General features: G+C 38.0%; 1 protein-coding gene across 1 annotated transcript; it reads right to left on the bottom strand.

Moving 5' to 3' along the window:
• Positions 1-156: 156 nt before the first annotated feature.
• Positions 157-3,623, bottom strand: LOC141653674 (short-chain dehydrogenase TIC 32 A, chloroplastic-like). The gene is made up of 8 exons (XM_074461506.1): positions 3,285-3,623; positions 2,273-2,504; positions 2,042-2,121; positions 1,668-1,824; positions 1,417-1,498; positions 1,187-1,283; positions 858-904; positions 157-700 (listed from the first exon to the last, which is right to left on the bottom strand). Exons 1-8 carry the CDS (start codon positions 3,430-3,432, stop codon positions 530-532), a joined length of 1,014 nt encoding a protein of 337 aa, XP_074317607.1. The 5' UTR covers positions 3,433-3,623; the 3' UTR covers positions 157-529.
• Positions 3,624-17,482: the final 13,859 nt, after the last annotated feature.

The following is a 17,482-nucleotide window of genomic DNA, read 5'->3' as shown; positions in this document are numbered from 1 at the left end:
CACTCTCCTTTCATAACCCCAAATTTGTGTCGATGAGTTTCTTTCAACAGCTGAAAGCATTCCTCTGTTTTCTCCCGGATTTGGAGTGCTTTCTTGATTGTAAATACGGATGATCAATGCAGTTAGCATTTTGTTTTGCATAATACTCCTTCTGAAGTGAATATACAGATAGTGTTTCTTATTACATACTCCGTATATTCAAGATCAGTGAATTACTTTTGTTTTGCATAATACTCCTTCTGAAGTGACGCATGCAGAGAGGTTTGGTACCGCAGTGGCTTTCCTTGACTCTTTCGGAAGCCATTTATGTATGAGTGATGGCAACTCAAGACTTGCCCAAGATGGTAACACATGACTGAAAAATATACTTGTTCGTTTCAACTTTCAAGTCTATTCCTACTTATACGTCTGTATAATAATATACTCTGTATTATCAAGCTCATTATTTACATTCGGTATATGAGAGGTTATATTAGGGCTCGGTATCGCCAAATAACGCTTCTACTATTTACTTAAAGAAGTATTGAATCTAAGAAATTTGTTTGGAAGCCATGATTTCGGAGGCAGCCCACAGCCTTCGGGCTTCGTACGAGTTGGACCCGAGTTTAGATGGGAATGCTTCATTACAGTCTTCAAAATATTTTCCTGATACTTCTTCAAGTCGAGGATTTGTTGCTACATAGCACGTTGTTGCAGCACCCTGCATGCATAAATTATAATTTAATATTTATGAATTATAAGCATTGTTTTTCTTTTTGAATTTTGAATTTTGAATTTTCAGGCATTGAATAAAAAGCTAATTTTTCAATTGTCAAAAGCTCGCAGCGGAAAAAAGTTAAATGATAAATACTACGTACTTGAGGAATAGTCTTCAAGAGTTTCGAGACCGAAAGAAACACCAAATCTGCATGTACAAAAACATCTCGTTAAAAAGGAAAATGGGCAATGATAATGCCACTGCCATTATTACTAATGTCACGAAATATTAGTCTAGTGGAAATAAGACAACCCAAAATAATATGCTATTCACTAAATTATGTGAATAAAAAGAGAGAGTATACGCAGTAAAATTGTGCAGTATGTGCTACGAGTACATAATATTCCCTCAATTTCAATCGATCAGTTAACTTCGTAATTATCTTCGTAAGCTAAACGAATAAGTATTTCGAGTCAAGAATGTGGTGACCTGTGATGAATCTCATGATACCGTTTTTGGCTTGAAAGAGTCTGGTCCTCGCGATTCCAGGATGTACACTATTCACCGTAACATTAGCCTTCATTTCCTGCATTATTATTATTATTATTATTATTATTATTATTATTATTATTATTATTATTATTATTATTATTGTTCAGAAAGTTTTTAGTAACCTAAACTCGTGCAATTGATTGTTAAGTCTCATGAAATGAACCTACTTTAAGTTTATGTGCAAGCTCCTTTGTGTGCAGAATGTTGGCGAGTTTAGAGAGCGCATACGCTCGTGACGGATCGTATTGACTGATACAATAACAACAATAAACATATGAGGTATGCACAAAAACTACCAAATCAAAATATACCATTCCAATCATTTGTTTATCTTTCTATTCTTTGTGAGTCGTATTTTAATTAAAGGTATACAAATGATTATTGGGATGGAGAGAGTAAGAGTAGAGAAGTAACATACCTTTTATCTTTAGTTATTAGGTCAAGATAAAGAATCAGATCTCCATTGAAACTGTTGTGATAGTGAGATGATACGTTTATAATCCTTCCTTGAATTCCTGTTATGTTTGCTGTTTCTACCATTTTCTTCATTAACAATTTTGTTAACAAAAAATGACCTGCAAATTTATACATACGCAAATTTATTAGAAACTCTTTAAACAACGAACCGGTACTCTAATCGTTGCACACGAGCTTAAGCAATGAATTTGTTAATAGAATTACAGTGTTTAGACAAATGAATAATTGTCGATTGTGTTACAAGTAACATCGTTGCAATATTAAAACAAACATTTTATCTTGTATAAGAACGTGGTATATATGAAGCTAGCTCACCAAGGTAATTAGTGGCAAAGGTCATCTCGACGCCGTCCTCAGAGATTTGATGTTCATGCGAAAACATTCCCGCGTTATTTCTGCTCATGTTTTTAAATAAACGTCAGAAATTTGACATTTAACTTCGACGTATATATTCAGAGAACATAAATGAATGATTTTCAAACTTGAAATTAAAGGAAAACACCGTATATATATATAATAAAAGAAGGGGGAGATTAAGTACTGTACATAAGTAGGTTGAGAGGCAAATGAAGAGACTCAAATTCCGTAACGAAGGTTGTGACGGAGGAAAGAGAGCTAAGATCGAGTTCCATGACGATGACCTCAGCCTTGGGACTCTCTGCTAATATCCGATCCTTGGTTTTCTCGGCTGCCTTGTATCGCCTTGCCGGGAGTATGATCCTCGCCCCACGCTTAGCCAGCACCCGAGCTGTCTCTTCACCAATCCCTGACGTCGCACCTGTCACCACCATACATACATAAATACATATACTCCGTAATAAATTCAGAAATAACAGAATTTTGAAGTATTATAATGTACAACTAATCTTCCTTAAAACAGAGATATACTTTACCTAGGTAAAACAAGTTAAGCACTTAAGTTTTAAACTATTTAGATAGATGAGACAAACTTTTGTTAATTTGTGAAAAAACTCATATGCACCCACATATGAGTAACCTACATCGATAAAAGAGAAGACAGTTTACCGCTTTATAAGCTAAGAAGCTACTCTCTTTATTGGCAATTAATTTTAGAGTAGAACTTCAATAGGCTTACGAAACAGACTATCTCTCCGCCATTTGGGTAGGTGGCATACGCCCGTTTGCACTATTGAAACATATTTCCTAATTTTTTTTAATATAATATGTGCGAGTTGAGTGATAATTAACCTATTTTAGCTATAAAACGGATATCTTTCATTTAAAAAAAGTTGTAACATCTAACATGCAGTTGTTGAGTTGGAATTCAAAGTTAGAGAATGAACTAAACGTAAATGGGGCATTAAAGATTAAAGTATCTTCTTCTCTTTAGAAAAAAGCGAAAACTTTAACCAATAATAATTTCATACAATAATATATATTATAGTCATTTGAGTGCGACGGTCTCTACTATTGACTACTAACCCAATTGCATGTAATAATCCACTATTATCCATTGCATGCCATTCATTTTACATGGAAACTTCAAAAAAACGGATCCAATTTTAATGAAATAAAGGAAACTATAGAAGATACATACCGGTGATGATGACAGTGATAGAAGGCAGATGGTGACAATGGAGGGTGACATCTTCGGCGGTCGACTTGGACCCAAACCCGCTAGGCCCGGCCCATCCGGTTAAGTATTTGATGGTCTCCAACATTTTGGATGATTCGGATTGTAACATCTAGTTGCAAGATATATACTTGTATGTATGTAGCTGTTACTTACACATATATACAACAATATATATTTTTGATAATATATAATTGTATGTATGTAGTTGTTTCAAAGAAACTAATGTTGTTGTGATACACACCAATATATTTACTTTTGATATAAAATAATTGTATGAAAGGGAACAAAAAGTTTGGGATGAAAAAGATGTGGCATGGTCGTTGTTGATGAGGGGGATAAATACAATAATTATCATAGATTAGATCAAGTTAATCTTCATGATTGTCCTACTTGATATATTTGTTTATTTGGTCAATTTCTAATATTTGTGTATGGTAAACTTTGTCAACTAACTAATTTGGACGATTTACAAAGGTTCTCTTCTAAAACAGTATTACGATAAATAATTTTAAAATAATCAGATAAATACAATATTGGTGGTATATTACCTCTCCTATTAGGCTATTATCATACGAAGTACATAGTAAATATTTTAAGTTAAATGTGCTGTATTTGAATAATATGTTAGGCGTCTTTGTAATGAATCGCCTCACATGTACAAAAATTTGTGAATGAACGTACCGCCCAGGCTCTCACAGAGTTACTCTAAAATTGTTGCATGGTTGGTAGACACAAAAAAATGACACAATTGAACTAACGGAGACTACAATCTTTCGTTCGTCGCACCATATAATAATCATACACGGAAATGATATTGGTACTAAGAGGTGTTGGCCAATTGTACCCTTAATACTAGGGATAGCCTGGACCGGCAACATCTCAAGGAATATTCCAGCAAATAGTAATGTGACTTATACTTATGGTGGCCTAATCAACTAATCTTGGATCCAATCATTAAATCTCTTCTTTCATCTAATTATCTAATTGAAACTCCCTAATGAAAACGAGAAAAGATTCAACAGTAATGATTCCTCAAATCAAACTTATAATAATTCAACTACATCTTATGTTTTATTTCAAAGTCAACTCCATCATGTTCTAGCTCATTACGGAACTAGAGGGTTTAGTAGGGGAGATTATACTCTCGGACAACATTTGTTAAATACTCTAATGTAGCTTCTGGAGTTTTGATTTTAGTTAATCTTATTGCATTACTTGTTCCATTTCTGAAAATTTTTGTCATCACGGTCAATGAGGCTGACGTGGAGCCCTCCTATATCGCACCTCTTGTTTGCCGACGACAGTATTTTCTTTACAAAAGCTACAGTCAATGAGGCTGACGTGGTTACTAATATCTTGCAACGGTATGATCAAAGGGCCTCGGGTCAATTGGTGAATTTTGACAAGACGACGGTTTCTTTTAGCAAGGGGGTGCCGAGGCAAAGGCGGAGTAATCTTGCAAAAATAAATTGTGCATTACGAAGGTGGAGGAGCAAGCGTGCTATTTGGGCCTCCTTACGGTGGTGGGGCGGCCTAAGAAAGTGCTAACGGATATTCTTTGGGATAAGCTCAGCAAAAAGTTGAATGGATGGCGTGGGAAAATCTTGTCTAGGGCTGGTAAGGAGGTTCTTTTAAAGGCGGTTGCCAATTCACTCCCTACCTATATTTTGTGTATGTTTAAAATTCCTGCAAACTTTTGCGGAGAGCTCAGGTCGATGATATCTCGCTTTGGAGGGGGCAAGAGGAATGGAGGAGGGGAATCAATTGGGTGGCTTGGAGGCATTTGTGTCAATTGAAGGGTGTGTGGGGGGAATGAGTTTTCAATACTTCCATCTTTTTAACCTTGCTTTACTAGGTAAGCAAGCTTGTAGGCTGACGACGGAGATGGGAAGCTTATGGGCTCGGGTGATGCGTGCTCGATACTACTCAAATGGGGAGTTTATGACCGCAAGGCTAGGTAGTAACCCAAGTTATATGTGGAGAGGCATTCTTGAAGCTCGGAGTGTGTTAGAGGGAGGGTTGCAGAGGAGGATTTGGGATGGTTTATCTACTTGGGTTTGGCAAGACGTGGGTTCTAGGAACGCAGACGGGACGTATTTTATCACCGGGGATGTAGGGGCTTGATAATATGTAGGTGGAGGATCTTTTGGAGGATAATGGAGGTTAGTGGAAAGACGGTCTGAATACTTCTTTGTTTTTGCCTTTTGAACATGAGAGAATTGTTAGTATCCATATTAGTGAGAATGGACCTAGTGATGAATGGTATTGGAGTGCGGAGAAGGATGGGGTGTAGACTATTAAGTCGGCTTATCGTAGGTTAGCGGGGGATAGGGAGGCTTGGAGGTGGGCGGTGTATCATATTGGTTAAAGGAGAAGTGGTTGTGGAATAGGCTCTGGAAGATCCCAGTTCGGCCCAGAGTGAAGCTCTTCTTTTGGTAACTGTGCAACAAAGCTTTGGCGACAAGAGCGAACACTGCTACTCGACTTCAAGGTGAGTTTTCTTTTTGTCCTTTATGCGATTCTTGTGTTGAGACAAGTCTTCTTTTATTTAGGTATTGTGTGGTTGGTAAGCAGGTTTGGGAAGGGTTGGAGTTGGATGGAGAGGAGGAGGAAGCGGTGGAGATGTACGGGACTGGATTGAAGCGTCGTGGAAGGAGATAAGGGGTGAGTGTGGACAATGGGCCCACGGGGGCGCTTGGGAAACAAGCGTTTGCATTTGTGGAGTCGCCACTAATGTATTGTGGAAAATTGGAAATCGTTCGAATACCTCGTATCATGTCAAGACACAAAGTAGTGACATGAACACCAAGAACTCGTTACCCTTAGCATTCTATGTCTAGAATGACTCTCGTGGATGCCAATGAACACGGATGTTCACAGAGATCTGGAGTAAGGGGTGAGGGTACGTATTAGGAAGCTCTTTTGATCGAACACCTAATCCCGCCCGCCTCGATAGCGGCCTCTACTAATGATTAGGGAAATTGTCTATACTCGATATATTGTCGATTATATGCATGCAATGCAACATCCAACGTTTTAATCCTAACATGTGAGAATTAAACTAAGTCGGTGAAACAATTAATTTAGCATACAATTGGGTCGAATCGGGATTTAAGTTCAATTACATGTGGAAGCATACAAGCAATAGAAAATACAATGATAAATACAATAAAGGAAAATTACAATAATGAAAATTACAATAATTACAACGGGTTTAATGATTTTGTCGAAAATACATCTAAAACGGATAATTTGGAAAAGAAAGAATAAATAAATGAACGAACAGGAATTAGGCGATAACACGAATAATAGTAAATTAAATACGTAATTAATAAACTAGGTCAAGGCAAGAACGGAAGTTCAGAGACAGAAATCAACCAGGAATAGGCGCAGCAGAGCTGCGCCCTCTGGAAGAGGCACAACAGTCACTGCGTCTGTTCCTTGGCTCAGTTCTGGCTGTGAAGCCGGAATTGCAAGTCGTTAATGTTCGTTGGTGAATTTAATGACTGATTATATTATTTGACTCGGATGAAAGTGATTAGCAGATTATTTACATGCGATTAACGGTCATGAAAGCGATAAACATGGATGAAACTAATTAGGACGAATTATTTACAAGATTAAAGAGATTAATTAACAAATTAATGAACTAAACAAATTGATTAGGTTAAACAAATTATTAATGATGGACTAATGACGAATATGATAATAAACAGGTGAGAATATATCAAAGATCGAATTCCAGAAACCCAACATGAATGAATCGAATTTCTACAACTCGGTTTGACTTTAATGATGAAAACCCGCAAATATTAATTACTTGGGATTTAAGTCGAGAATTACATGTTTAATTAAATATTAATGATGAATATATTACATGTTAGAATTATTATGCTTAAATCGTCATATGAACAATGAACAATTGAAGAAAGAAATAAAACAAACGAATCACCCAAGGACGAAAGAAGAAGAAAGAAAGCGAGAATCTGCGGCGCCCTCACGAAGAGGCGCAGCAGGTATCAAGGCCCCTTCAAGAGGCGCAACAGATTCTTTGCGTCCTTTCTCGACGATTGTCCTCTGATAATCCGTAAAAAAGGGTTTTAGAAATCGGTTTTAATTGTATTTTCGACATAAATCTTACAATATGATTACAAAAGATGAAGAACAATAAATAAAAGAGAGATTGACACCCTCAGACTTACATGTTTGACGAAACGAGATGAACTAAGTTTACGATTAGTGATGCTCAACTCAAATGTAACGAAAGTGCCCTCGTAAGAGGAAAACGATTAAGATTGATTAAAGTTGATTATGGTGGAGTTGGTCAAATTGGCCGGTCATGCAAAACGAGGCTGGTACTCAGAAGGATCCGAGCTTACGTGGTCGAAAGTTCAAGCACGTAGACGCCAAAAAGTAAGAACGTGGTCTAGAATGCAAAGAGAGAAGAGAAGGGCGGACACTCGCGTGAGAAATATGTGAGACCGAAGGTCTCTATTTATACTAATCACGTGGAGGAAGTAGGGTTTTTCGGAGAAACTTTGGAAGTGAATCTCGAAAAGATATGAAAAGATACAAAAAATACGCAGAAAAGGACTTGGGAAGAGGCGCAGCAGGCACCGCGTCTCTTGGAAGAAGCGCAGCACCAGCTGCGTCTATTCCCAAGTGGTTTCCTCCTGCGGAAGAAATATTTCCGTGTTTAGTTTATGGAATGACGGAATAATTTGGTTTTCCTTAATATTTTGTGTGAATATTACGGGAAATTGTTTACCAAAAACTAAAAGATTTATAAAATATGGAATAGAAATATCCGGAACATTCGTTGGTGAATTTAATGACTGATTATATTATTTGACTCGGATGAAAGTGATTAGCAGATTATTTACATGCGATTAACCGGTCATGAAAGCGATAAACATGGATGAAACTAATTAGGACGAATTATTTACAAGATTAAAGAGATTAATTAACAAATTAATGAACTAAACAAATTGATTAGGTTAAACAAATTATTAATGACGGACTAATGATGAATATGATAATAAACAGGTGAGAATATATCAAAGATAGAATTCCAGAAACCCAACATGATTGAATCGAATTTCTACAACTCGGTTTGACTTTAATGACGAAAATCCGCAAATATTAATTACTTGGGATTTAAGTCGAGAATTACATGTTTAATTAAATATTAATGATGAATATATTACATGTTAGAATTATTATGCTTAAATCGTCATATGAACAATGAACAATTGAAGAAAGAAATAAAACAAACGAATCACCCCGGGACGAAAGAAGAAGAAAGGAAGCAGGAACTGCGGCAGCCTCACGAAGAGGCGCAGCATGTACTACGTCCCTTCGAAGAGGCACAACAGTTGCTGCGTCCTTTCTCGACGATTGTCTTCTGATAATCCGTAAAAAAGGGTTTTAAACAAAGGGTTTTATAAATCGGTTTTAATTGTATTTTCGACATAAATCTTACAATATGATTACAAAAGATGAAGAACAATAAATAAAAGAGAGATTGACACCTCAGACTTACATGTTTGACGAAACGAGATGAACTAAGTTTACGATTAGTGATGCTCGACTCGAATGTAACGAAAGTGCCCTCGTAAGAGGAAAACGATTAAGATTGATTAAAGTTGATTATGGTGGAGTTGGTCAAATTGGTCGGTCATGCAAAACGAGGCTGGTACTCAGAAGGATCCGAGCTTACGTGGTCGAAAGTTCAAGCACGTCGACGCCAAAAAGTAAGAACGTGGTCTAGAATGCAAAGGAAGAAGAGAAGGGCGGACACTCGCGTGAGAAATATGTGAGACCGAAGGTCTCTATTTATACTAATCACGTGAAGGAAGTAGGGTTTTTCGGAGAAACTTTGGAAGTGAATCTAGAAAAGATATGAAAAGATACGAAAAATACGCAGAAAAGGACTAGGGAAGAGGCGCAGCAGGCACTGCGTCTCTTGGAAGAGGCGCAGCACCAGCTGCGTCCATTCCCAAGTGGTTTCCTCCTGCGAAAGAAATATTTCCGTGTTTAGTTTATGGAATGACGGAATAATTTGGTTTTCCTTAATATTTTGTTCGAATATTACGGGAAATTGCTTACCAAAAACTAAAAGATTTATAAAATATGGAATAAAAATATCCGGAACATTCGTTGGTGAATTTAATGACTGATTATATTATTTGACTCGGATGAAAGTGATTAGCAGATTATTTACATGCGATTAACGGTCATGAAAGCGATAAACATGAATGAATCTAATTAGGACGAATTATTTACAAGATTAAAGAGATTAATTAACAAATTAATGAACTAAACAAATTGATTAGGGTAAACAAATTATTAATGACGGACTAATGACGAATATGTTAATAAACAGGTGAGAATATATCAAAGATCGAATTCCAGAAACCCAACATGAATGAAGCGAATTTCTACAACTCAGTTTGACTTTAATGACGAAAACCCGCAAATATTAATTACTTGGGATTTAAGTCGAGAATTACATGTTTAATTAAATATTAATGATGAATATATTACATGTTAGAATTATTATGCTTAAATCGTCATATGAACAATGAACAATTGAAGAAAGAAATAAAACAAACGAATCACCCAAGGACGAAAGAAGAAGAAAGGAAGCAGGAACTGCGGCAGCCTCACGAAGAGGCGCAGCAGGTACTGCGTCCCTTCGAAGAGGCGCAACAGTTGCTGCGTCCTTTCTCGACGATTGTCCTCTGATAATCCGTAAAAAAGGGTTTTAGAAGTCGGTTTTAATTGTATTTTCGACATAAATCTTACAATATGATTACAAAAGATGAAGAACAATAAATAAAAGAGAGATTGACACCCCCAGACTTACATGTTTGACGAAACGAGATGAACTAAGTTTACGATTAGTGATGCTCGACTCGAATGTAACGAAAGTGCCCTCGTAAGAGGAAAACGATTAAGATCGATTAAAGTTGATTATGGTGGAGTTGGTCAAATTGACCGGTCATGCAAAACGAGGCTGGTACTCAGAAGGATCCGAGCTTACGTGGTCGAAAGTTCAAGCACGTAGACGCCAAAAAGTAAGAACGTGGTCTAGAATGCAAAGAGAGAAGAGAAGGGCGGACACTCGCGTGAGAAATATGTGAGACCGAAGGTCTCTATTTATACTAATCACGTGGAGGAAGTAGGGTTTTTCGGAGAAACTTTGGAAGTGAATCTCGAAAAGATATGAAAAGATACAAAAATACGCAGAAAAGGACTTGGGAAGAGGCGCAGCAGGCACCGCGCCTCTTGGAAGAGGCGCAGCACCAGCTGCGTCTATTCCCAAGTGGTTTCCTCCTGCGGAAGAAATATTTCCGTGTTTAGTTTATGGAATGACGGAATAATTTGGTTTTCCTTAATATTTTGTGTGAATATTACGGGAAATTGTTTACCAAAACTAAAAGATTTATAAAATATGGAATAGAAATATCCGGAACATTCGTTGGTAAATTTAATGACTGATTATATTATTTGACTCGGATGAAAGTGATTAGCAGATTATTTACATGCGATTAACCGGTCATGAAAGCGATAAACATGGATGAAACTAATTAGGACGAATTATTTACAAGATTAAAGAGATTAATTAACAAATTAATGAACTAAACAAATTGATTAGGTTAAACAAATTATTAATGACGGACTAATGACAAATATGATAATAAACAGGTGAGAATATATCAAAGATCGAATTCCAGAAACCCAACATGATTGAATCGAATTTCTACAACTCGGTTTGACTTTAATGACGAAAACCCGCAAATATTAATTACTTGGGATTTAAGTCGAGAATTACATGTTTAATTAAATATTAATGATGAATATATTACATGTTAGAATTATTATGCTTAAATCGTCATATGAACAATGAACAATTGAAGAAAGAAATAAAACAAACGAATCACCCAAGGACGAAAGAAGAAGAAAGGAAGCAGGAACTGCGGCAGCCTCACGAAGAGGCGCAGCAGGTACTACGTCCCTTCGAAGAGGCGCAACAGTTGCTGCGTCCTTTCTCGACGATTGTCCTTTGATAATCCGTAAAAAAGGGTTTTAAACAAAGGGTTTTAGAAATCGGTTTTAATTGTATTTTCGACATAAATCTTACAATATGATTACAAAAGATGAAGAACAATAAATAAAAGAGAGATTGACACCCTCAGACTTACATGTTTGACGAAATGAGATGAACTAAGTTTACGATTAGTGATGCTCGACTCGAATGTAACGAAAGTGCCCTCGTAAGAGGAAAACGATTAAGATTGATTAAAGTTGATTATGGTGGAGTTGGTCAAATTGGCCGGTCATGCAAAACGAGGCTGGTACTCAGAAGGATCCGAGCTTACGTGGTCGAAAGTTCAAGCACGTAGACGCCAAAAAGTAAGAACGTGGTCTAGAATGCAAAGGGAGAAGAGAAGGGCGGACACTCGCGTGAGAAATATGTGAGACCGAAGGTCTCTATTTATACTAATCACGTGGAGGAAGTACGGTTTTTCGGAGAAACTTTGGAAGTGAATCCCGAAAAGATATGAAAAGATACGAAAAATACGCAGAAAAGGACTTGGAAAGAGGCGCAGCAGGCACTGCGTCTCTTGGAAGAGGCGCAACACCAGCTGCGTCTATTCCCAAGTGGTTTCCTCATGCGGAAGAAATATTTCCGTGTTTAGTTTATGGAATGACGGAATAATTTGGTTTTCCTTAATATTTTGTGTGAATATTACGGGAAATTGTTTACCAAAAACTAAAAGATTTATAAAATATGGAATAGAAATATCCGGAACATTCGTTGGTGAATTTAATGACTGATTATATTATTTGACTCGGATGAAAGTGATTAGCAGATTATTTACATGCGATTAACGGTCATGAAAGCGATAAACATGGATGAAACTAATTATTTACAAGATTAAAGAGATTAATTAACAAATTAATGAACTAAACAAATTGATTAGGTTAAACAAATTATTAATGACGGACTAATGACGAATATGATAATAAACAGGTGAGAATATATCAAAGATCGAATTCCAGAAACCCAACATGAATGAATCGAATTTCTACAACTCGGTTTGACTTTAATGACGAAAACCCGCAAATATTAATTACTTGGGATTTAAGTCGAGAATTACATGTTTAATTAAATATTAATGATGAATATATTACATGTTAGAATTATTATGCTTAAATCGTCATATGAACAATGAACAATTGAAGAAAGAAATAAAACAAACGAATCACCCAAGGACGAAAGAAGAAGAAAAGAAGCAGGAACTGCGGCAGCCTCACGAAGAGGCGCAGCAGGTACTGCGTCCCTTCGAAGAGGCGCAACAGTTGCTACGTCCTTTTTCGACGGTTGTCCTCTGATAATCCGTAAAAAAAGGGTTTTAAACAAAGGGTTTTAGAAATCGGTTTTAATTGTATTTTCGACATAAATCTTACAATATGATTACAAAAGATGAAGAACAATAAATAAAAGAGAGATTGACACCCTCAGACTTACATGTTTGACGAAACGAGATGAACTAAGTTTACGATTAGTGATGCTCGACTTGAATGTAACGAAAGTGCCCTCGTAAGAGGAAAACGATTAAGATTGATTAAAGTTGATTATGGTGGAGTTGGTCAAATTGGTCGGTCATGCAAAACGAGGCTGGAACTCAGAAGGATCTAAGCTTACGTGGTCGAAATTTCAAGCACGTAGACGCCAAAAAGTAAGAACGTGGTCTAGAATGCAAAGGGAGAAGAGAAGGGCGGACACTCGCGTGAGAAATATCTGAGACCGAAGGTCTCTATTTATACTAATCACGTGGAGGAAGTAGGGTTTTTCGGAGAAACTTTGGAAGTGAATCTCGAAAAGATATGAAAAGATACGAAAAATACGCAGAAAAGGACTTGGGAAGAGGCGCAGCAGGCACTGCGTCTCTTGGAAGAGGCGCAGCAGGCACTGCATCTTTTGGAAGAGGCGCAGCACCTGCTGCATCTATTCCCAAGTGGTTTCCTCCTGCGGAAGAAAGATTTCCGTGTTTAGTTTATGGAATGACGGAATAATTTGGTTTTCCTTAATATTTTGTGTGAATATTACGGGAAATTATTTACCAAAAACTAAAAGATTTATAAAATATGGAATAGAAATATCCGGAACATTCTAGAACATTCCGACTCGGCATTTTAATGGTTATCAGAAAATGAAGACGGTTTTAGGCCCGGACTCCAAATGTACTCTAATTACTGCCAAAACGACCGTATCGGTACGTAGATGACATTTAAGAGGTAGACATAAATGTTTGAGCGATCACTTAACGATAAACTTACAAACTGTCACAAATCGTTCCGCGTACCAGACATGCGGCCCAATCATCACCGGGTGGTTTGCGGGAGGTGCAGAAATGATGTATCTACAGAGCCCCCACTTTGACTGAGGCTTAGACAAGGCGAAATTCAAAGTATAGCCATCAGGTCAATCGAAGATTACAACCTGACGACTATGGCGACTCGAGGTGGCTCAAGGGGTCTGAACCAAGGACCTGTCGTCGGGAACATTTTAGAGTCTGTCGACTATCGGGGAGGGTAGTTTAAAGTCCATTAGAATACGTAAGGAGGCTCGCCAGCCATAAGAAGAGACCATACCTGAAATTCCTTCAAACTCCAGGGAAACAAAACGTGATATTGGGAGAAGACAACAGGACACAGTCTGGAACTGCTGGGTGAAATTTGCTTGTGTTCAGCTTCAAACAAACTTCGGAAGAATTTGGGGTCGATGTTGATCTCCATGTCTCGAGAGGAAAGTGACTGTCGGTCGTGAACTCTCGTTGGGGAAACATAATCGGGAACTGATCTCCATGTCTCGAGAGGGAAAGTCTATCCGTGTACTCTCGCTGGGGGAACTTAATCGGGAACTGATCTCCATGTCTCGAGAGGGAAAGTCTATCCTGAGGGGTAATATCCGTATAATACCCTTTAATTATAGGATTATAACGCAAATTTTATATGCAATTTATAGTCATAAACGAAAAACACAATGAAACGATAAAGATTAAGTAATAACCTCCGGTCCTAGTGCAATTCGGCAATGAGAGATCAAAGTAGATCTCCTCCTAAACGATGCACCCAAGATTGTCCGAGAAATGCCCTTGTGCTAGAAGGAATCCTCTAATTGCCTTGCAATATCGAGAGGATTGTTTTGTGAGGTTTTGTTGGATGAGAGATCCGAATTTTGAGAGGCACTTTTCTCAAAACCCTAAAAATGTTTTGCAAATGAATTAGGTTCCAAGTGAGGAGAGAGCTCTCCTTTTGTCTCCTCTCATTCGGCCAAAACCGTGTGGACTAGGAGGAAATGGGCTTCCATTTTCTCCTTATTTTTAACTCGTGGTCCGAGGCTAAAATGTATACAACGCGGTGTTTATTATAGACTGTCATCGGTTATCGGATATTAAATCATCAACTAATAACACGGATTAGTTGAATTATTAATACATGTCCGACAAAGACAATATTGTATAATTATATTCAATATACATTTAATTAAATATAAAACGCTTATATTCAATTTTACGAATTAACCGCTTAATTCGTCTTAGCCATTTTTATTTAATCCGTATTAAATAAAATATCTCAACATCACATATTTGACTAATTATTGGTCAAATAACTCGGACTAACTGGTTAGTCAAATTTGGCATCTACATGACTGTATTTTCATACCGTCACATCTCTCAAACGTATCCTATAGGTGTGACTTTTAGGGACCAGTTGATCACCGCCATCTGTATGACAATAACGTCAAACTTATCTAGCAAGCCAACCGTTATTGATAAACGTGGACCAACTGATTATGATACAAAAGTATACCCTTTGATCCTTTTAGAGATTTATAAGTCCTTGCACTAATCATTAAGGACACCAGCCCCAACAAGCTCCCACTTGTCCGTACAAGTGTATGTGCAATGACGTTATCCGCACTAACTGGAGGACACAAACTCAATAAACTCCCACTTGTCCGTACAAGTGTATGTGCGATAACCGATTCTCATATTCATTTAAAATTTCTCCCACTCAATGTAAAACAATTTGCAGATCCGGATCCGCAAAGGTCGTATTTTACAATCGATCTCAGTATCATGAGTGGTTTCCCCGACTAGAGAGTAACTTAACCGATAAAACGAATCCGTATCCGAGCATGGCCATGCATTTCGATTCTGACTCCTCGAGTGGCCCTGAGAAATATCGAGTACCCGATAAAGGCTGAATATTTCCTTCAACTCGAACTCCTTCCGTTCTAAGCACAGTATGAAATGACCCAGAAAAAAAATCTACTTGGCCCCCTGTTACGGATGACCGTGAGAAAGAAACCAAAGTCACCCAAAATCCGCCTTAGTCTCAAGAGACAGTCGATAGTCAAAAGAATCGACTCTTAGGATCACCATGGAAGTCCTATCCACGACCGGGCACCGAATGTTATAAAACATTTAGGACTCCACGTCGATGTCACAATTGTGTCCTACGAAATATCCGTATAAATCGCCTCTCGTGATTGGTCACAACCGGTTGACTTATGGCTCGTTGAACCCACCATCAACCAACGTCACAAAATAATTGCCAGAGTTATCAGCTCATGTGGGCAATTAAGGACTGAAAAATATAATGTTCGTTCAATTCACTTTGTGGTGTTCAAAAATTGTCGTACAATTCCACATGAAAAAACAAAATATATAAATATCAAAACGATGATGTCGTATAGAGTACAAAAGGAATGAATCTAATCCATAAAAGAGTACTACAACTTAGGAACACGTTTAATTCCCATGGAATTAACGTGCCCTTCATGCTTATCTTGTCGTAATGCTTTAGTGAGAGGATCTGCTATGTTATCCTCAGTAGCAATCTTTTCTATCACTACTTCCTTTTGCTCCACGTAATCTCGGATTAGATGAGCTTTCCGTTGTACATGTCTAGACTTGTTGCTAGACTTTGGCTCCTTAGCTTGGAAGATGGCACCACTATTGTCGCAATAGATGGTGATCGGGTCATTCGAACTAGGCACTACGGATAGCCCATGTAAGAATTGACGCATCCATATCGCTTCCTTTGTAGCTTCGACGCGGCATAGTACTCGGACTCGGTCGTAGAATCTTCCAGAACGATTTGTTTGGAACTCTTCCACCGACTGCGAGTGCCATTAAGAGTAAAAACGAATCCAGTCCGAGATTTCGAGTCATCACGATCCGTTTGGAAGCTAGCATCTGCAGAATCGGTTGCGCATAGCTTTTGAGGGCCTCCATAAGTCAATGCCCAATCTTTAGTCCTCCGTAGGTACTTAAGAATGTTCTTGACAGCCAGCCAATGTGGTTCACCGGATCTTTGTTGGAATCGACTTGTCATACTCAATGCATATGCCACGTCCGGACGTGTGCATATCATGGCATACATGATTGATCCTATAGCCGAAGCATAGGGAATCCGTGCCATGCGCTCTTTCTCTTCCGTTGTCTCTGGTGCCCGAGACTTGCTCAAATGCACCCCTGGAGCCATAGGAAGGAACCCCTTCTTGGAGTTAGTCATGCTTGAATCTCTCTAGGACTTTGTCTATGTAAGACTCTGGTGAGAGATAGCATCCGTCGTGATCTATCTCGATAGATACGGATGCCTAGAATTCTTTGTGCCTCTCCCAGATCTTTCATCTGGAAATGGTTTTTCAACCATACTTTCACCGAAGTTAAGAGAGGTATGTCATTCCCAATCAGGAGTATGTCATCGACATACAATATTAGGAAGACAATCTTGCTCCCACTCGACTTGATATAAAGACATGGTTCCTCGACCGATCGAGTAAATCCATTTTCTTTAATCACTTGGTCGAAGCGATGATTCCAACTCCGAGATGCTTGCTTAAGTCCATAAATGGAACGCTTAAGTTTGCATACTTTCTTAGGATGTTGTGGATCGATGAAACCTTCGGGTTGTACCATGTACAACTCTTCCTCCAAAAAGCCGTTTAAGAAGGCGGTTTTCACATCCATTTGCCAAATTTCATAGTCATGAAAAGCGGCGATCGCTAAGATAATCCGAATGGAACGCAAAGATGACTACGGGTGCAAAAATTTCATCGTAGTGCAACCCTGGCA

This window comes from Silene latifolia, chromosome 4 (genome assembly GCF_048544455.1).
Source record: "Silene latifolia isolate original U9 population chromosome 4, ASM4854445v1, whole genome shotgun sequence".
In the NCBI taxonomy this organism is placed as follows: Eukaryota; Viridiplantae; Streptophyta; class Magnoliopsida; order Caryophyllales; family Caryophyllaceae; genus Silene; species Silene latifolia.
Note: the sequence above shows the minus strand (reverse complement) of the source record. Positions and strands in the feature narration are given on the sequence as shown.